This window comes from Puma concolor, chromosome B3, assembly GCF_028749965.1.
Source record: "Puma concolor isolate L17-30 chromosome B3, mPumCon1.1.hap2, whole genome shotgun sequence".
Lineage (NCBI taxonomy): Eukaryota > Metazoa > Chordata > Mammalia > Carnivora > Felidae > Puma > Puma concolor.
In genome coordinates this window covers 3,190,241-3,211,625 of record NC_141672.1, presented here as the reverse complement: position 1 = coordinate 3,211,625, position 21,385 = coordinate 3,190,241, and the positions used below count along the sequence as shown (strand labels likewise).

The 21,385-nt window shown below is 40.4% G+C and overlaps 1 protein-coding gene and 1 non-coding gene across 13 annotated transcripts in view; both read left to right on the top strand.

Annotated features, from left to right (window-relative positions):
* Positions 1-21,385, top strand: part of MARK3 (microtubule affinity regulating kinase 3) — a 115,991-nt gene that overhangs the window by 38,891 nt on the left and 55,715 nt on the right. For 10 of the 12 annotated variants that reach the window (XM_086708724.1, XM_086708727.1, XM_086708722.1 and 7 more), the window contains one exon: positions 2,845-2,898. The exons of the other annotated variants lie outside the window; for them this stretch is intronic. In XM_086708724.1, coding sequence (XP_086564850.1) covers positions 2,845-2,898 — 54 coding nt within the window. Of the gene's footprint in view, positions 1-2,844; positions 2,899-21,385 lie in introns of those variants that run through there. 12 annotated transcript variants of the gene reach the window in all.
* On the top strand, positions 2,273-2,464 carry LOC112856691 (U2 spliceosomal RNA). Its single transcript, XR_003223238.1, has one exon. It is a non-coding gene; the product is annotated as a U2 spliceosomal RNA (small nuclear RNA).

Here is a 21,385-nt window from a genome sequence, read left to right as displayed (position 1 = left end):
TGAGACACCACATTAGACTTACCCATTCATCACTTAGTGGATGCTAGGGTGTCTTCCATGTCTTAGCTATTGTGAATAATGCTGCTATGAACACAGCTGTACAAGAATCTATTTAAGTCCCTGCTTTCTGGGTACATACCCAGAAATGGAATTGCTCTATTATATGGTAATTCTATTTTTAATGTTTTTGAGGCACTCTATACTGCTTTCCACAGCTGTACCATTTTACATTCCTACCAACAGTGCACAGGGTTCCAATTTCCCAACATCCTTACAACTTGTTGTTTTCTTACAGGTTTGTTTGTTTGTTTGTTTTTATAGTAGCCATCTTGATCGGTGTGAAGTAGCATCTCGTAGTTGTGATTTGCATTTCCCTAATGATCAGTGATGTTAAGTATCTTTTTTATGTGCTTACTGGCCATTTGTACAGTTGACCCTTGAACCACACGGCTTGAACTGTGCAGGTCTACTTATACATAGATTTTTTCTCAATAAATGCAGTAGTACAGTACTATGAATATATTTTATCTTCTGTATCATTTTCTTAATGAGATTTTCTTTTCTCTAGCTTAGTTTAAGAATACACATAACGTACAAAATATGTATTAATCGACTGTTATTGGTAAGGTTTCAGCTCAACAGTAGGCTTTTAGTACTTAAGTTTTGGGGGAGTCAAAAGCTATCATCGATATTTGTGCTGGAGAGGGGTGGTACCCTGAAACCTTGCATTGTTTGAGATACCCACTGTATATCTTCTTTGAATAAATGTCTCTTTAAGGCTTTCACCCATTTTTAAATTGGGTTTTTGTTGTTGAGCTTTAGGAGTTCTCTATATGTTCTGGATATTAATCCCATATCACATCTTTGATTTGCACATATTTTCTAGCATTCTCTGTGTTGCCTTTTTATACTCTGTTGATACTGTCTTTTGATGCACAAAATTTAAAAATTTTATAGTCTGATTTGGCTGGGTTTTTTCTTTTGTTGCCTGTGCCTTTTGTGTCATCCAAGAAACCATTGCTCAGTCAGGTGTTGTGAAGCTTTTGTTGTATGTTTTCTTCTAAGAGTTTGATAGTTTTTTGCTGTTTTCTTTACTTTTTTTTTTTTTTTTTTTTTTTAAAGTATGCTCCACACCCAGCGTGGAGCTCGAACTCACAACCCTGAGGTCAAGAGTTGCATGCTCTACTACTGACTGAGCTGACTGGGTGTCCCAAGAGTTTGATAGTTTTAAATCTTACATTTAGATATTTGATCCACTCTGCAGTAATTTTTGTAGATGATGTTAGGTAAGAGTCCAACTTCTTGGATATCCAGTTTTCCCAGCACCATTTGTTGAATCTTATTAGTTGAAATGAATGTTATTATGTTCAATACTTATTTTTACATTTCTCAGTTTTCATTTGTAATAAGGTAAATATTGATAGATATAATCCACATTTGGGATCATCAGTAATCTTTAAGGGTGTAAAGGGCGACAAAAAGTTGGAGCACCGTTGACATAGAGAATCTTCAAGCGCTTTCCCCAGACTTTGACTATAGTCCCTTTCTTCATTGGTGCTTCTTACTGGATCTGTGTCCTGAAGGATGCACAGTAGGAACAGCATCATCAATGTGGGGTGAGGTCATTGTTTTTCTGGACCTCAGATGCAAAGCTGAGTTAATTATGTTCCTCAGTTCATGGCAAAGTTTCTCTCTTCACTTATATTCCCTTCCATCCCCTACTGTCACCCTCTCCCCTCATTCTGGATATGTGTAGTTCCTAGAAATCCTTTTATTCTGGTAGTGACAGCCTACCAGATAAGGATGCTGCTGTAGGTCCATTTAGTAAATATTAGTAAAACTGATTTTTTTTAATTGATAAACACATATAACTAGAAGCTATAGTTCTTTCTTCCTGTATCTTAGTGGCTTGTTTTTTAGACTGCTTGGGGTTTACTCACCCCTTTCTGAACAAAGGCTCCTGGGTGACCCATTTTTTGCCGCTGTACATGTTTCACTTGGTTAGCCTACAGATTGTTCTGGAACTAGTCCCTTTTCCTTCTTTAACTACCTAAAGGGCTTTTCTTTCTTTCTTTTTTTTTCTTTTAATGTTTTTGAAGTTTTCAGATTGAATCCAACCTGTTGGTTCGTATATTTACTCAATTATCAAGCTCTTACTGTGTGTAAGACACTCTGAGCAAGGCATTCTGGGCTGTATAAATCTGTAAAAGCTGTACTTCCTGCCCTTGGATCAGATCAATTTTGTCAGAGTCAGATGAAATTAAAATACTGGGTTGCTTCTCAGCCTTTTGGCCAAGACCAAGTGTAGTATCTGTTTCTTATCAGTTTAATATCTGATATGTCCTCTATCGGAGGACAATATATTAAATGGGTTTTTGGAACTAGGAGGTGAAATAGGAGCTTGCTCCATCCACTCCACACATCCCCCTGGTATTGCAGTACCTCCAGGAACGGTGCAACCACCCCCACCCCCACCCCGGGGAATTAAAAAAAAAATTAAGTATTGTTAAATAGGGAATGGGAGAGTTGCTTCATTGTCCTCTATTTTTAGAAGTGTTTTCATTGTATAATCTCTCTTTCTTTCTCTGTCTCTACCTTGTGGGAGATGTTTCTCCCCATGTCTATAAGTAACTTAAATATAAATGTTCTAACAATACTCGTATTTGCATGAAGCCCCTCTTTTCAATTAAAAAATATTTATAAAGTATAAAATATTATTATAACTAGTTGAGTTTTAGTTTTTTAGGTAAATGCCCACATGATTGGGCATTTATAAAACTATTACCAGTTAGTTTATAATTACAAAATTCTTAAAACCTGTAATATTTATTTATTTTTTTCTAGGTTGCAATAAAAATAATTGACAAAACTCAGTTGAATCCAACAAGTCTACAAAAGGTAAGATTGGTTCAGTATCCAGTGTTTTTAAAATGATTTTCGGTACAAATTGCCATCAAATTTGTCCCTTCAGTACACCTGTTATTTTTAATTATTATGTTTAGTACAGTAAAGATTCTGATTCCAACATGAATGCAACTTAGATGTAGTATTGTACAAAAAGTTGTTGGATTTTTTTTTCCTTCAGATGAATATAATGATTTTTAAGTGTTCTTAATAGCACAAACTGAAGGCTGTACATTTTAACTGAATACTCTTAAGTATCAACTAGAACAGATTTTTTTAAAAACATTTTTGTGTGATTACTCTTAATGTAGAGTTATACACCTTTCTTATAGCTAATACTGAGGTCTTTAAGGTCAGCACTTTGGGTTTTATTAAATTCTGTCACTATGTCTAATTAAGAACTGATGATTAATTCATAGGAAAATGTAAAAATAAAAATAATTGAAAAACGTGTTTGTAATGCACTGTTGCCATTTGTATCATCTAATGGAGATCTGAAATTTTCAACCCTGGTGCATGTTAGAATTCTGTGGACCTCTTTTGAAAGTCTTGATGACTGGCCTAGAGAGATTTAATTGCTCAGATTAGGGGCTTGGCATAGGTATTTCACTGGTGCATTAGCAAATGATTAATGATCTTCATAATAAAATCCTTCTTGTTCTTTTTAGTCTTGCATAGCCTTTTTACATACTTTGTTTGATTTCTAAATTTGGCCAATCCTAGTTGGGGTTTTAGAGACCCTGAACTAGGAACAGGTAGTCCTAATTTAAGTCCTGGCTTTGCCACTTAGTGAAATGTCTAACTTGACCTCGAGCTAACTGTCTCAAGCTAACTTTCTTAACCTTGGCTTTCTCATCTTTAAAATAGAGATAATTTCGGGGCGCCTGGGTGGTTCAGTCGGTGGAGCGTCTGACTTCAGCTCAGGTCATGATCTCGCGGTTTGTGAGTTCAGTCCTGGCATCGGGCTCTGTGCTGCCAGCTCGGAGCCTGCAGCCTGCTTCGAATTCTGTGTCTCCCTCTCTCTCTACCCCTCCATTACTCATACTCTGCCTCTCTCTGTCTCTCAAAAATAAATAAATGTTAAAAAAAATTTTTTTTAAATAGAGATAATTTCATCTGCTCATGATGGATGAATTAATAAAAATAATGCACTTAAAAGACTATAAACTGCAAAGCATTTCTCATGTAAGATACTGTAAGCATATTTCCCTGTATAAATTCCTAATGTTTTCCTAATGATTGTTTTCCATTTATATCATTGTAATTTTGAAGTCGTGTGTGTGTGTGTGTGTGTGTGTGTGTGTGTGTGTGTGTGTGGAAGGGAGGGAGGGAGGGAGGGAGGGAGGGAGAGAGAGAGAGAGAGAGAGAGAGAGAGAGAGAGAGAGAGAGAAGTAGGAGGGAGGGAGTTTATCTTGCACTAAAAATGGTAAACAAGTTGGTTCTGCAGGCCAAAGTGAGTCTTAATGGCACTCAAGGTGGCTTTTGGAATGGACCCAAAAGTTGCAGTTCTTTGTTCTGAAGATAAAATTGTATCCATTACTTTAAACGTTAATTTCTTCATATATCTAAGGACTTGGTTTTAATAAGTAAGTTAAGGGTTAATAAATTTGGTATTCAAAACTAAAATTAGTATATGAGAAGTTTATTGAGGATTCTAGTTTAATATCCTGTATTTTGGATATTGACCCCTTATTGGGTATATGGTTTGTAAATATCCTCTTTCATTTAGTAGGTTGCTTTATTGTTTTGTTGATGGTTTCCTTTGCTGCATAAAAGCTTTTTATTTTGGTGTAGTCTCAATAGTGTAATTTCACGTTTGTTTCAATTGTCTGAGGAGACATCTAGAAGAATGTTTCTATGGCCAATGTCAAAGAAATTACTGCCTGTGGTTTCTTCTGGGAGTTTTATGGTTTCAGGTCTGACATTTAGGCCTTTAATCCCTTTTGACTTTATTTTTGTGTGTGGTGTGAGAAAGTGGTCTATTTTCATCTTTTTTTTTTTTTTTTTTTTTTTTTTTTTTGAGGGACCTTCATCCTGTTTTCCATACGGTTTCATCTTTTGCATGTAGCTGTCAAGTTTTCCCAGCACCATTTATTGAAGTATAGGGCACTGTTTTAAATAATGTGTATTGGTTCATATTCTTTTCTTATAAATTAAAAGCATTCTCTCTATATTTCTTTATGATTCTTTTTCACTGAATTGCTTTCCCATGGAAAAGTTGCTGTAGGGTAGAGTGTACATGGCATCTTTGCCTTTGGGATAGTGCTTCACACAGCCTTTTTTCTTCCTCAGCACTGTGCACAATTGTATCACATCTGTATCAGGAACAGCTCTCTTTATATAATGTGATTTTAATCCTTGAAACTTAGGGCACTGCCTTAGAAGCTAACATTCACTTCAAGGAACATTGTGCCATCAATAAAATGTAATCTTTTTGTATTGCCACTTATCAAAAAATGTGGACTGGCTCATTCAAGAGTGTTTTTAACATGCGTGTTACAATAGTGTCCCGTTTCAAAATATTCACATTATTCAGGCTTGCACATTGAATCATGCACATTTAATAAATTCATATAAGTAAACCTGAATTGATTGCACATTTGTAAACTGATGTTATTTTCATAGACAGATCTCTTCATTTTTCTTTTTATTTTTCCAGCCATTGCATTAGTAAATGTTAGATTCTGTTAAGAGATATTTTTCTCCATTGTTTTTGTACTTTTCAACTTTGAACTACTATTCCTAAGATGTTTTCTCTTTGTAAATGTTTTTGGTCATCCTTTTTTGTTGTTGTTGTTTTTAAGGTCAGTCTTTTTATTGTTGTGTACCTATAATGGTTTTGAAAGCAGCAGGTATAAGAACTATGTTAGTCTTTTTGGTTTTACACATTTTTATTTTTATTTTTTTAAATTTTTAATGTTTATTTTTGGAGAGAGACAAAGCGTGAGCAGGGGAAGGGGCAGAGAGAGAGGGAGACACAGAATCTGAAGCAAGTTCCAGGCTCTGAGCTGTCAGCACAGAGCCCAATGCAGGGCTTGAACCTACAAGTTGTGGGATCATGACGTAAGCCGAAGTAGGATGCTTAACCGACTGAGCCCACCCAGGCGCCCCTGGTTTTACACATTTTTAAATTTGATTTCATTATATGCAAGTAATCTTGCTGGGTCTTATTTTAGTCTGTCATTAAGAAGCAAGTTATGGCTCAGTTTTAAAAAGGTATTTACCTATTAAAGACGTTCAGGTATACTCAGTGTAATCCATCTAGTAACTACTGTTCTTTGTCAGTGTTGGAGTAGACTGTTAACATACAGAGAGAGTATAGAGTGATGGTTGGGAACATTATGAAGCCAGGCTACATGGATTCAGAGCCAGGCTTAACCCAGCTTAGCTGTGTGACAAGTCACTTAACCTCCCCAGGTCTTAGTTTCCTCACTTTTAAAATGGGAACAGTAGCAGTAGGTAATAGGGCTGTAGTAAGAATTAAATAAGTTAATATTTTATTAAAACAATTTGTTTTGGGCGCATGGGTGGCTCAGTCGGTTGAGCGGCCGACTTCGGCTCAGGTAATGATCTCGCAGTCCGTGAGTTCGAGCCCCGCGTCGGGCTCTGTGCTGACAGCTCAGAGCCTGGAGCCTGTTTCGGATTCTGTGTCTCCCTCTCTCTGACCCTCCCCCGTTCATGCTCTGTCTCTCTCTGTCTCAAAAATAAATAAATGTTGGGGCGCCTGGGTGGCGCAGTCGGTTAAGCGTCCGACTTCAGCCAGGTCACGATCTCGCGGTCCGTGAGTTCGAGCCCCGCGTCAGGCTCTGGGCTGATGGCTCAGAGCCTGGAGCCTGTTTCCGATTCTGTGTCTCCCTCTCTCTCTGCCCCTCCCCCGTTCATGCTCTGTCTCTCTCTGTCCCAAAAATAAATAAATGTTGAAAAAAAAAATTAAAAAAATAAAAATAAATAAATAAATAAATGTTAAAACAAACAAACAAACAAACAAAAACAATTTGTTTTGAAAGAGTGCAAGCAGGGTGAGTGGGGGTGGGGTGGGGAGAGAGAATCTTAAGCAGGCTCCATGCTCAGTGCAGAGCCCAGCACAGGGCCCAGTCCCAATGACCCTGGGATCATGACCTCAGTGGAAATCAACAGTTGTACGCTTTAGCCGACTGACCCACCCAGGCACCCCTTTTTAAGTTTCTCTTTGTGTTCCAGTTAACATAAAGTGTAATATTAGTTTCAGGTGTTCAACATAGTGATCCAACATTTCCACACAACACCCGGTGCTCGTCACAGTAGGTGCACTCCTTAATCCCTATCACCCGTTTCATCCTTGTCCCCTCCACCTCCCTCTGGTGACCGTCAGAGTGTTCTCTCTAAAGAGTCTGTTTCTTGGTTTGCCTCTCTCTCTTTTTTGCCCCTTTGTTTGGTTTTAAATTTCATGTATGAAAAAAAAAATTACACAGGAGTGAAAGCAGATGGTCTTTGTCTTTCTCTGACTTATTTTGCTCAGCATTCTATTCTCTAGTTTGATCCACATCTTTGCGAATGGCAAGATTTCATTCTTTTTTATAGCTGAGTAATATTCCATTGTATGTATGTATGTGTGTACATGTGTATATACACATACATACTACATCTTTATTCATTTATCAATCGATGGACACTTGGGCTGTTACCATAATTTGGCTATTGTAGATAATGCTGTTGTACACATAGGGATGCCTGTATCCTTTGAATTAGTATTTTTGTATCCTTTGGGTAAATACCCAGTAGTGGGATTGCTGGGTTGTAGGATAATTCTGTTTTTAACCAAGGATCCTCCATACCGTTTTCCAGAATGGCTACATAGTTTGCATTCCCACCAAGAGTGCAAGAGGGTTCCCCTTTTCCCACATCCTAGCTAACACCTATTGTTTCCTGTGTTGTTGGTTTTAGCCTTCTGATAGGCATGAGGTAATACCTCGTTGTAGTTTTGATTTGTATTTCCCTAATGATAAGTGATGATGAATTTCTTTTCTGTGTCGGCCATCTGGGTGCGTTCTTTGGAAAAATGACTGTTCACGTCTTCTGCCCATTTTTAAATAGGATTATTTCGTTTTTAGGTGTTGAGTTTTATAAGTTCTTTATATAGTTTGGATACTAGCACTTTATTGAATATGTCATTTGTAAATATCTTCTCCCGTTCAGTAGGTTGCCTTTTAGTTTTGTTGATTGTTTCCTTTGTTGTGCATAAGTTTTTTATTTTGGTGTAGTCCCAATATTTTGTTTTTGTTTTTGTTTCTTTTGCCTCAGGAGACCTATCTAGAAAGAAGTTATTGCATAAACAAGTTAACATTTAAAAGCCCTTATAAATTAAAAAAAAATTTTTTTTTAAAGGGGCACCTGGGTGGCTCAGTCAGTTAAGCATCCAACTTCGGCTCAGGTCATGATCTCACAGCTCGTGAGTTTGAGGCCCATGTCGGGCTCTGTGCTGACAGCTCAGAACCTGGAGCCTGCTTAGGATTCTGTGTCTCCCTCTGTCTCTACCCCTCCTCTGCTCATGCTGTGTCTCTCACTGTCTCAAAAATAAATTAAAAAAAAAAAAAATTAAAAAAAAAAGCCCTTAGAAGGGCAGAAAATAGTACCTGACACACGATAAGGACTGAATGAATTCTTGCTGTTTTTGTGTGTTCTGCTGAATAGTAGTTTTTGTTTGCTTGGTTTTGAAGGGGTGAAGGGTGTTTTTTGTTTGAGTAAAATTTTCCCCTCACAGGAAATAAGCAAAGCTTAAGAATTCAGTGTTGGGTTCTAGCTCAGTCTCTCTCTCTCTCTCTCTCTCTCTCTCTCTCTCTCTCTCCCCCCTTTTTTATTTTTCATTTTTATTTTATTTTTAATGTTGATTTATTTTTGACAGAGAGAGAGAGAGAGAGAGAGAGCATGAGCGGGGGAGGGGCAGAGAGAGAGGGAGACACAGAATCCAAAGCAGGCTCCAGGCTCTGAGCTGTTAGCACAGAGCCTGATGTGGGGCTCGGGCCCACAGACTATGAGATCATGACCTGAGCCAAAGTCGGCCGCTCAACCCACTGAGCCACCCAGGCACCCCGGTCTTTTTTTTTTTTTTTTTTTTTAAGTTTGTTTATTTATTTATTTATTTATTGAAAGAGAGAGATAGAGAGTGTGGGGGGGGAGGGGCAGAGAGAGAGGAAGAGAGGGAATCCCAAGCAGGTTCTGCACTGTCAGTGTAGAGCCCGATGCGGGGCTCAAACTCACCAACTGTGAGATCATGACCTGAGCCGAAACCAAGAGTCAGAAGCTTAACTGACTGCGCCACCCAGGCGCCCCTGGCTCAGTCTCTTTTGTAGAACTTAATTGCAGTGGACTATTTCTGGTAATGGCTAATGTTTGAGCATTTGGTGAATGCTGAGCATTTTTCTAAGTGTATTACCTGTATGAACTCATTGTATTAGTTTGCTCAAGCTGCTACAACAAAATGCCATAGGTGGGGTGGCATAAACAACAGACCTTTATTTCACACAATTTGAGAGGCTGGGAAGCCCAAGACCAGGGCGCTAGCTTGGTTGGGTTCTGGTGAGAGCTGTCTTTCTGGCTTGCAGAGGGCTGCTGTCTCACTGTGTTTTCACATTGCAGAGAAAGAGACATGTCTACTTAGAAGGGCACTAATCCATCATGAGGACCTACCCTAAGACCTCATTTAAACCTACTTAATTCCTAAATGCCCAGCTCTAAATACCATCACATTGTGAGTTAGGGCTTCAGCATACAAATCTTGGGGAACACAGTTCAGTCCGTAGCATTCATTTCACTCTTTGCAACTTCATAAGGTAAGTTCTGTTATTCAGGAAAGAGAGGCCAGAATGATTAAGAAACCTGCCCAAAGTCCCTTAAGTAATAATTGATGGGTACTTGGGCAGTCCTTCCATGGCAGGTGTGGTTAGCTTTAAGTCACACATTAGTGAACACTGAATGAAAATGTGTTTGCCACTGTTAAGATAATAGAACATTTTGGTAAGCAGTGTCCTATGGTCACCTTTGAGTGTTAGTTTTGTGGGGATTCATTGTCATTAGGCACTAGAGCCTGTGCCTCCCGTGTTCTTATACATAGAAGTGTTGAACTTTTTCACATTAGCTAGTCTGATAGGTATGTTTTCATTTTCATACTCTGTTGATTTTCCAGTGAGGGCTACTGACTCTAAGAAGTGGAGATAGTTCAGTTCTCCAGCTAGTAAGTGGTGGGTAAAGATGGAAATCCTGGTCTGGCTTCCAAATAGAGGCTCTTTCTGCTCCATTGTCCCCCCTTACTGTAATTAGTAAATTTCCCTAATTCAGGATTTGTGAAAATTTGGACTGGAACTAACCTGAGACTTTCCTTTATAGTAGCAATAGAGAAGTTAATAGTTTAAAGTTTGGAGGAATATTTCAAGTACTTAAAAGAAGTAGGCCAAGGGACACCTGGGTGGCTCAGTCGGTTAAGCCGTAAGCTCAGGTCATGATCTCATGGTTCGTGAGTTCAAGCCTTATGTCAGGCTCTGTGTTGACAGCTCGGAGCCTGGAGCTTGCTTCAGATTCTGTCTCCCTCTTTCTTTGCCCCTCCCCCACTTGCACTCTGCCTCTCTCTCTCTCTCTCTCTCTCTCTCTCTCTCTCTCTTTCTCTCTCTCTCTCTCTCTCTCCCAAGAATAAATAAATGTTAAAAAAAAAAAAAAAGTAGGCCTTTACTCCACTTCTCCTTCCAAACATTGCATAAGCCAGGTTTTTATGCAGGTTTGTTCATTTATTCACTCATTTATTCAACAAACATTATTAAATACCTACTGTATGCCAAACACTGTTGTAAGCAGTGTGGATACAACAGTGAACCAAGTGAAGCTTCCACTTCAGTGGAGTTGACATCCTAGTAGGGGAGCAGCAGCAAATAAATATATTACGTCGTGTCAGTGTTTTGAAGAAAATAAAGTGAGATGGATTAACTATATTTTCTTATTTTCTATTTTCTTCCCCCCCTTTTTAAAGTTGTTTGTTTGTTTGCTTATTGATAGAATCGGGAAGGGGCAGAGAGAAAGAGGGAGAGAGAGAGAGAATCCCAAACAGACTTGGCCCTGTCAGTGCAGAGACCGATGCAGGCCGGAGCCCAGGAACCATGAGATCTTGACCTGAGCCGTAATCAGGAGTTGGATGCTAAACCCACTGAGCCCCCCAGATGTTTATTTTCTGTTTTCTTGATGCTCCTGCACTTGGGGCTATGTTGACCTGTCATAGACTGTCCCTCCCAGGGCAGCTGATTCCTAGAAATAGACTGCTCCCTTGTGAGTGTACTGTTCATATGCAAACGAATTAATCCAGAGCTCATACTCAGAACCATCACCTTTATCTGGCTCCTAAACTCCAGGAGTTCCTCTGCCCTAATCATCCTAGGGCTAGGTGCCAGATAATTAGAAACTGTATTTGTACCCGAGAGCCTCCTGAAATGGTTCAGACAAGCCAGTCCCCAGTCTGTTACCCTGCCTGGGCATTCCTTTCCTGTGGAAACCAAGATGAAGTCTCTTTCCCATGATTCCCTCTTGCTCCTTCTACATCCTGACTGACCCTGGTGCTTCCCCATGTGGCCCTGCATGGCCTCCTTTCAGTGCTTGTCCTGATGTCTTGGCTCACCATATCTGAGTAACCTACATTTTAAAACACAGGCTGAGGAGATAGTATTTCAAGAACCTGTAGATTTCAAATGAAAAATAGGGGTGGCCTTTTACTAATTCACTTAAGAAACATCGTATCCAGGGCCCCTGTGTGGCTCAGTCGGTTAAGCATGTGACTTCAGTTAAGGTCATGATCTCGCAGTTCTTGGGTTTGAGCCCCGCATCGGGCTCTCTGCTGTCAGCACAGAGCCCGCTTCAGATCCTTTTTCCCTCTCTTTCTGCCCCTCTCCTCCATGTTCTCACTCTCTCTCTCAAAAATTAATAAACATTAAAAAAGAAAGAAAGAGAGAGAGAGAGAAAGGGAGGAAAGGAAGGAAGAAAGAAAGATACATCATGACCTCCTGAACCAAGCTCTGTGATGTCTCTGATGGGTCAGATAAGTGCAGTGGACTCTGGGTGAACCCGTGTGATTTGCAGTAAAATTTTACCTAGGTTCGAAGGATCTAAGTATTTTTTTGCCAAGTAAAAAAGATGGAAAGACCTTCGCAGTCCCATCGTGTTCTGGGGACCCTCACTCATTGTTGGCAAGACTGCGTGCACAGCCCAGGACGCGGTGCACTATCAGGCTGCAGAGAGCTGTGTGTGTGCAGGGTGGTGCAGGGCCCTGAGCTGAGTGCAGGAAGATGCACCAGAGCTCACATTGGGCCCCACCGGAGCCCTTGGTGCCTGGCTCTTGTAAGGAACAGTCATCTGTGTGCAGTAAACTTTTCAGTGACTCTCGGGGCGCCTGGGTGGCTCAGTCGGTTGGGCGGCCGACTTCGGCTCAGGTCTTGATCTCGCGGTCCGTGAGTTCGAGCCCCGCGTCGGGTTCTGTGCTGACAGCTCAGAGCCTGGAGCCTGTTTCGGATTCTGTGTCTCCCTCTTTCTGACCCTCCCCCATTCATGCTCTGTCTCTCTCTATCTCAAAAATAAATAAACGTTAAAAAAAATTTTTTTTTAAAAAACTTTTCAGGGGCGCCTGGGTGGCGCAGTCGGTTAAGCGTCCGACTTCAGCCAGGTCACGATCTCGCGGTCCGTGAGTTCGAGCCCCGCGTCGGGCTCTGGGCTGATGGCTCAGAGCCTGGAGCCTGTTTCCGATTCTGTGTCTCCCTCTCTCTCTGCCCCTCCCCCGTTCATGCTCTGTCTCTCTCTGTCCCAAAAATAAATAAACGTTGAAAAAAAAAAAAAAACTTTTCAGTGACTCTCCATCCTTCCCTTGGGTTCTTCTAATATTTTGTTATGTTAGAAATATTCTTCTCGGTGGCAGAAACTTAGTTGTCACCTTACTCTGCCATAATCGATTGAAGCAGTAATTCCTTTTTCTTTTTTTTTTAATTTTTTTTCAACGTTTTTTATTGATTTTTGGGACAGAGAGAGACAGAGCATGAACGGGGGAGGGGCAGAGAGAGAGGGAGACACAGAATCGGAAGCAGGCTCCAGGCTCCGAGCCATCAGCCCAGAGCCCGATGCGGGGCTCGAACTCACGGACCGCGAGATTGTGACCTGGCTGAAGTCGGACGCTTAACCGACTGCGCCACCCAGGCGCCCCTAGTAATTCCTTTTTCTTAAACTGGAACCACTTAATTAAAAGTAAGAGATTTATAATATGCAATGAAATAATTGTTTAAAATATGTATTTATGGTATCTGGTTAGATAGCCAGTTTTAACACATCTAGGGACAGAGGCACACTTCCTTATACTGTCTCGTTCATGCTGGATGGCTCTAGTTAATTTTTCCCCTTAGTTGGCACTAGCATCTGTCTTCTAGAAACATCTACAACACTGTTCTCTCTTTTGCCATATGGAGCTGTGGAAGGTCATTCTACCACTGCAGACATAGCCAGCTCTTTTGAGTGAGTCTTCTTGGTCCCTTCACCAAAGTCAATACTCAGCCTCTTGGGCCAGCTGCAGTAATTGCCCTCAACATAGGCCTAGTTTATCTGATTCCTACAACTGATTTTTTTTTTAATGTTTATTCATTTTGAGAAAGAGCACTTGTACACAGGCAAAGGAGGGGCATAGAGGAGAGACAGAATCCCAAGCAGGCTCCACACCATTAGAGCAGAGCCTGATGTGGACTCAAGATCAAGAGTCAGAAGCTTAACCCACTGCGCCACCCAAGCACCCCTGATTTTTTTTTTCTTTACCTGAATTTGATTCCTGCTAAAGTTCATTTTATTGGTTTTCTGCCACAATTCCAGTCTGTTGAGGTATTTTTGAATAGTGAGTCCTCTGTATTAGCTGTCACTTCTAGTTTGGTGCTGCATGAACTGGGTAAGGATGTCTTCATCCAGGTAAAATATATGACAGGCCTTCAGTGGGGCATCCATCCCTTAGTTGATCCTGCTGACTCAGGAACAAAGCATTTTTTGAGTAAGATTCAAGTACCATTCTTCAATCCAGACTTTCAGTAGGAGAGAAAGGGAAATCCCTGTGCTTTAAAAAAAAAAAAAAAAAAAAAAAAAAAAAAATTGGTAAAAAATAATGAAGGAAAAAAGGCATTAAGTTCAAGTATATGCAAAATATACAGTAGGTTGCCTAAGGTTTATTAAAATATTATTGGCTATAGATTCCTTTTATGAGGGTGTTTGTGGGGAAATCCTACTTAACACCCACTCAGCCTATTTTCTTTTCTTTTTTAACATTTATTTATTTTTGAGAGAGCAAGAGAGAGAGAGTGTGAGCAGGGGAGAGACAGAGAGAGGGAGACACAGAATCCGAAGCAGGTTCCAAGCTCCACACTGTCAGCACAGAGGCTGACATGGGGCTTGAACTCACAAACCATGAGATCAGAACCTGAGCTGAAGCCAGACACTTAACCGACTAAGCCACCCAGGCTCCTCAGCCTGTTTTCTTTTTAAAGCTGCTGTTTGTTTTGGAGTCACTGCTAATGCTCAGAGCTCTGTGACAGTAGTGGCCTTTTTGGCATCCCAGAGAATGTTAGTTGTGGGACAAATGAGAGAACTGTATACTTTGAAGGCGGAGAGAGAACCAGTTCATGCTTTTCATGTGGGGTACGGTGCAATTACTTTTACTGTTACCACCACTGGGTTGTTTGGGTCACTTTTGCTTCAGCCTCCTTCAACCAGTAATTTCCACCGCTTGCTGTGCACTAGAATCATCTGTGGAGTTAAAAAAGAAAAAAGCCCATGTTTCCTTCACAACAGCCCTCCCCCCACCAATTCTGATTTGATAGGCCTGGGGCAAAGAGGAGGATCCCAGAGTGCACAGCCCAGGTGAGAATGGCCTCTGGACGTCATTTGGTTCCCCCTCTAAGTTCTTAATTTCTCCTATCTTCCACAAGGTCACCTTTTTTTTTTTTTTTTTTTTTTATTTTTGGGACAGAGAGAGACAGAACATGAACGGGGGAGGGGCAGAGAGAGAGGGAGACACAGAATCGGAAACAGGCTCCAGGCTCTGAGCCATCAGCCCAGAGCCTGATGCGGGGCTCGAACTCACGGACCGCGAGATCGTGACCTGGCTGAAGTCGGACGCTTAACCGACTGCGCCACCCAGGCGCCCCAAGGTCACCTGTTTTAAAGATGACCTCTCCCTCAGTGTTCTAAGTCTTAGACACTGCTGTACTGCCAGTGCCAGTATTTCCTCTTTCTCTCCACCTCTTTTCCTGGGAATGCTTCCATATCCAATCTCTGGACTTCCTTCCTTCCCCTTTTCCATCAGGTGAAGCACAAGTCTTTTTGGGAATCTTTTTCATTGAACAGCTCTGTTATCCTTTCCTTTCTTAATACCGCTTCTTTCCAGATTGACTTGTAGCAAACTCGCAGTTCAAGCCGTTAACAAAAGTAGTTACAAAAGTCCTGTTACTTACAGTTCAGTGTCTGCCTCCAGATCAGTATAATGAGTCTGGTTAAACTAAAGCAAACCAGAGTATGGTAAATGAAATCTACAACCCTTCTTGATTATACATATTCAAAATATGAGAATAAAAATGTATGTATGGAGTGCCTGGGTGGCTCAGTCGATTAGGTGTTGGACTCTTGATTTCGGCTCAGGTCATGATCCCAAGGTCCTGGGATCAAGTCACACATTGGGCTCCGTGTTGGGCATGGAGCCTGCTTGAGATTCCTCTCTCTCTCTCTCTCTCTCTCTGTCTCCCTCTCTCCCTCTCTCCCTCCCTCCCACCCAGAGCCCCCACTTCCTCTCTCCCCGCTCCTTCCCTCCCCCCTCCTTCCCTCCCCTGCACATGTACACACGCTCTCTCTCTAAAAATAAAATGAGGGGCGCCTGGGTGGCGCAGTCGGTTAAGCGTCCGACTTCAACCAGGTCACGATCTCACGGTCCGTGAGTTTGAGCCCCGCGTCAGGCTCTGGGCTGATGGCTCAGAGCCTGGAGCCTGTTTCTGATTCTGTGTCTCCCTCTCTCTCTGCCCCTCCCCCATTCATGCTCTGTCTCTCTCTGTCCCAAAAATAAATAAATGTTGAAAAAAAAATTTTTTTTAAAAAATAAAAAATAAAATGAAAAAACAATTTTTATGTATGTGTTTTCATTTCAAAAGCTGTAGTAGAAATGCAAGAAAAGGGGCGCCTGGGTGGCTCAGTCAGTTAAGCATCCTGCTCTTCGTTTTTGGCTCAGGTCATGATCTCACAGTTTATGAGTTTGAGCCCCACATTGGGCTCTCCTTGGAGCCTGCTTGGAATTGTATCTCCCTGCCCCTCTCCCGCTTGCTCGTGCGTTCTCTCTCTCTCTCTCTCTCTCTCTCTGTCTCTGTTTCTGTCTCTTGCTTGCAAAAGAGATAAATAAACTTTAAAAAAAATGTAGGAAAATACAGCTTCCATGTTGTCACTCCTTTAGGGGGAACTTTTTTTTTTTAATTTACCAAGTTAGTTAGCATATAGTGCAACAATGATTTCAGGAGTAGATTCCTTAGTGCCCCTTACCCATTTAGCCCATCCCCCCTCCCACAACCCCTCCAGTAACCCTCTGTTTGCTCTCCATGTTTAAGAGTCTCTTATGTTTTTGTTCCCCTCTCTGTTTTTATATTATTTTTGCTTCCCTTTCCTTATGTTCATCTGTTTTGTATCTTAAAGTTCTCATATATATGAGTGAACTCATATTTGTCTTTCTCTGACGAATTTCACTTAGCATAATACCCTCTAGTTCCATCCATGAAGTTGCAAAGGAGGAACTTTTTAATTTATTGCCAGCCTTATTTATGCTTTGGCAGGAAATAATGCAGCTTGATATTTAAAGTAGATTGTGAATTAAGAATATATGATTTATTTTTATAAATTATACCAATTATAATTATACAAATGTACCCATGATTCATTATGTTATTTTAGAAAAGTCACTCAAGAGCAAAATATTTTAAATAGGTTAAACTTAGAGCATAACATGGACCCATTTACAGAAAATTGAAAATTGGGCACAAATTAGGCCTTTGGGAAAGAATCATAACAGTAACAGTAGCAGCCAGAGTCACAACCCCATACTGTTTGTCATGTGCCAGGTACTATTCCAAGCCTCCCACATATCCAGCTCCTTTAACTGGGTGGGTACCAGAGTCCCAGGAAGGTCACGTCACCTAGACCTGGTCATTGCTAGAGCCAGGCTAGGGCCAGGTATCATGCTCCAGAGATCAGATTTTTAATGACTGTGCACACCACCTACATCACACATTGCCTGTTTCTCATGTCAGACCCGTGACATAGCTATTTTTATCTATATTTTGCAGATGAGCAGGCTGAAGTTTTCTAACATTCTGTAGCTTATTCAGTCATCCAATGAGGAAGCAACTGCACTGGTGTTAGAACCTAAAGCTCTAACTTCAGATAGTCTTTTTCCACCATGTCCCTTTGGAAGGAATCAGACCCAGCACCTTCCATATGGGAAGGACAGCAAAGGAGCATACTGAAGTTCAGCTTGCATACGGTAGATGCCCAGTGAAATCTGTTCTTTATTAATTACCAAATTTATTTTAACACGGAGTTAATATTTTCTCATAGTACCCTGATTCCAAGAATCTTGACCACCAGACCCTGGGGTTTTGGGAGTAGGAGAATCTTTGTCTTAGAAATATGTAATCCTAAAAATCCACATTGCTGCTGTTCTTATTTTAAATTTTTAAAAACTGCTTAATTTTATTAACCAGCTAAATCTAAGCAATTATTTAAAATTCAGTTAATTTTCATTCAATGCTTTACACAAGGAAATGTTAGATGTCGGGCACCTGGGTGGCTCAGTTGGTTAACTGCCAACTTGAGCCCAGGTCATGATCTCATGGTTTGTGAGTTTGAGCCCCACTTTTGAAGCTCCCTGCTGTCAACACGGAGGTTGATTTGGATCCTCTGTCTCCTCCTCTCTCTGCCTCTCTCTCTCAAAAATAAATAAACATTAAAAAAAGAAGAAAAAGGGCGCCTGGGTGGCTTAGTCAGTTAAGCATCCTTAAGCATCCAACTTCGGCTCGGTGAGTTTGAGCCCTGTGTCGGGCTCTGTGCTGACAGCTCAGAGCCTGAACCCTGCTTGGGAGCCTGTGTCTCCTTCTCTCCCTGCCTCTCCCCGCCTCATGCTCTGTCTGTCTGTCTGTCTATCTCTCTCTCTCTCTCAAAAATTAATGAACATTAAATTTTTTTTAAAGAAGAAAATAATGTTAGATGTTTACAGTGTAAACATTATAGGAAATGAACGCCCTTTTACCTCAAGAAACAGATCATCATCAGTACCTATAAATCATTCCCACTGTGGCCCTTTCGAACTCACTCCCTTCCCACCTACCAGGTAACCACTGACAAGAATTTTTGTGTTGTTTTCTTGGCTGTCTTTATAATTTTGCCATATGTGGATTCCCTCATCAAAATAGTTGTAAAGGGTTTATTTTTTTATCTTTTCCAAAGTGTTGTAAAGTTTTAAAATACTATATAAATGTAATCACATTTTATGTATCTTTCTATTTGCTTTCTTTTGTCCAAATTGTGTTCCATGTTGAAATATTTAACTCACAATCACTTTCTCTACTGTGCTTATTTTCATGATTATGTAGAATTATTTTACGTGCATACACCATGAATTATATATCCATTCTCTGGTTCAGAGACATTTGAGGTGCTCTTAGCTATTTGTAATAACAAATACTGTTGCTATGAGTTGTCCTGGTATACTTGTGTGACAGTTTCTTAATGATAAATATATCTCCAGTGGTAGAATTATTGGTTCACAGGGTCTGTTTATTGGAGCTGGCCAAATGGTTTCCAGAGCAGTTGTTTAATTGGCATTCCCACCAGTAACATATAGGAGACAGTACAAGTACCATCACATCCTCATCAAAATCTGAATTTGTCTGATTTTTAAATTCTTGCCAATCTGGTGGATATAAAAATAACATTTCTGAGGAAGTCTTATATCTTTTCATATTGTTACTAGTTTTTGTTTCTTCTGTGAAGTGCCTCTTTGCATCTTTCATTCAGTTTCAAGTGGAATTTTTTCTTAATCATTTTAGGAGATTATTCTGGATACTAACATACATGGCAGATGTCTTCCTCCGGTTATCTTTCTATTGTCTTGATGTTGTCTTTTGATGAAAAGCAGAGGTTCTTAATTTTAATGCACCTGAACTGATCACTCTTAAAAGGTTTGTGGATTTTGTGTCTTTTTTAAGAAATTCTTTCAGGGGCTCCTGGGTGGCTCAGTTGGTTGAGCATCCAACTCCTTTTTTGGCTCAGGTCATGATCTGTGTGCTGACAGCGTGGAGCCTGCTTAGGATTCTGTCTCCCTCTCTGCCCACCCCCCCTCACGTGCACATTTTCTCTCTCTCTCTCTCTCTCTCTCTCTCTCTCTCAAAAATAAATTAAAAAAGAAATTCTTCCATACCTGTGACCATAAAGGTATTTCTCTATTGTCTTAAAGTTTTTATAATCTCTAATCTGTCTGGAAGTTGTGTGTATTGTGGCGTAGGGATCCAATTTCGTGTTTTCTGGTATGTGCTTCAACTTATTCCCTAGTGCCTCCTCTCCCTACTGATGTGCAGTGCAGTTTCCATGCCTGCACACACCTGGTACACACACACTTTGTTCTTCTGAAGTGGTTACTCTGAGTCACTTAGCAATTGTTGTAAAGGCAGTTGTTTTAAATTTATTTTCATATTTTTAATATTATTAGTTTAGTGGCACATAATAAATAGAACCCCAAAGTAGCTGAGAGGTAAAATCCGAGCTATAAATTAACAGGAACACATGAGTGACAAAGGAGACTTATGTCTCTCAGGCCATGCATAACACATTAAGTATGAGAAAAAAGATACAGATCTCAGTATATTAGCCTATATTATAACTTTGTGGAGTTTTTTTTTAACACACCCATTTCTTAGGATATGTTATAACTATGTGCCAGGAAATTATTGTGATAGCTGTCAAAATCTATGATGACTGCAAGGTAAGTGATTTCTTCAGAGTTGCGCGATACATAACTTGCACAACTGTAAGCAGTGCTTCTGTTAATATGATTAATAAGCCTAATAGATCTTTCCAGCCTACATTTTCTCTCTCTCTCTCTCTCTTTTTTTAAATTTAAAAATTTTTTTTTCCAACGTTTTTATTTATTTTTGGGATAGAGAGAGACAGAGCATGAACGGGGAAGGGGCAGAGAGAGAGGGAGACACAGAATCGGAAACAGGCTCCAGGCTCTGAGCCATCAGCCCAGAGCCTGACGCGGGGCTCGAACTCACGGACCGCGAGATCGTGACCTGGCTGAAGTCGGACGCTTAACCGACTACGCCACCCAGGCGCCCCACTTTTTTTAAATTTTAAATAGGCTCCATGCCCAACGTGGGGCTTGAACTCATGACCCAGAGATCAGGAGTCACGTGTTCTACCAACTGAGCCAGCCAGGCGACCCTGCAGACTACATTTTCTGAATGAAGAGCAGTAAAAATAGAAACCAATAAAAATAGAAATAAACAAAAGTACAAACATGTGGAACTTAAAACACAGAATTCATAGGTTATTTATTAAAATGCAAACCAAAATTGGAATATATCTAGACGTATTAACACTAATAAACTACATATCAGAACCTAAAGAATACTGCTTTTGATGCTCAAGAAAATTTGTAGCTTTATTTTTTTATTTTTATTTAAAAAAAAAATTTTTTTTTAACATTTATTTATTTTTGAGACAGAGAGCATGAACAGGGGAGGGTCAGAGAAAGAGGGAGACACAGAATCTGAAACAGGCTCCAGGCTCTGAGCTGTTAGCACAGAGCCCGACGCGGGGCTCGAACCCATGGACCGCGAAATCATGACCTGAGCCGAAGTCGGACGCTTAACCGACTGAGCCACCCAGGCGCCCCGAAAATTTGTAGCTTTAAACACTTTATTAAACAAGAAAGAATGACTATGAATACATTAAATATTAAACGAAGAAGAGGGAACAAAATCTTGGGAAGTATTAATAATAATGTAAGGAACTAATAAAGGCAGGAATTCACGAATTTGAGAAACAGAAGAAAAGAGAAATCTAAAGCTTTGGTTTTTGTTGTTATTTTTGAGGGGGGATGAAAAGGGAGGCAATAAAAAAGATAAACCACCTCGTTACCTTAGGGAACTTAGTGGGGGAGAGGGAGAGAAAATACCAAGTATGGAATGAAGGGCATGGAAAAGACTAGATAGAGAAGAATTAAAATTATTACAAGGGAACCTTTTGTGCAAATAAATTAGAACCAACCTAAGAAATGGATAGTGTTCTAGGAAAACATAAGTTACCAAAATTAACTCTAGGAAAGAATCTATCTGCACCAGTAACTATAGAAGTAATTGAGAAAGTGGTAAAAAGGCCAGATGCACGCCTCAAATTGCCAAACCCGGGATTTCAT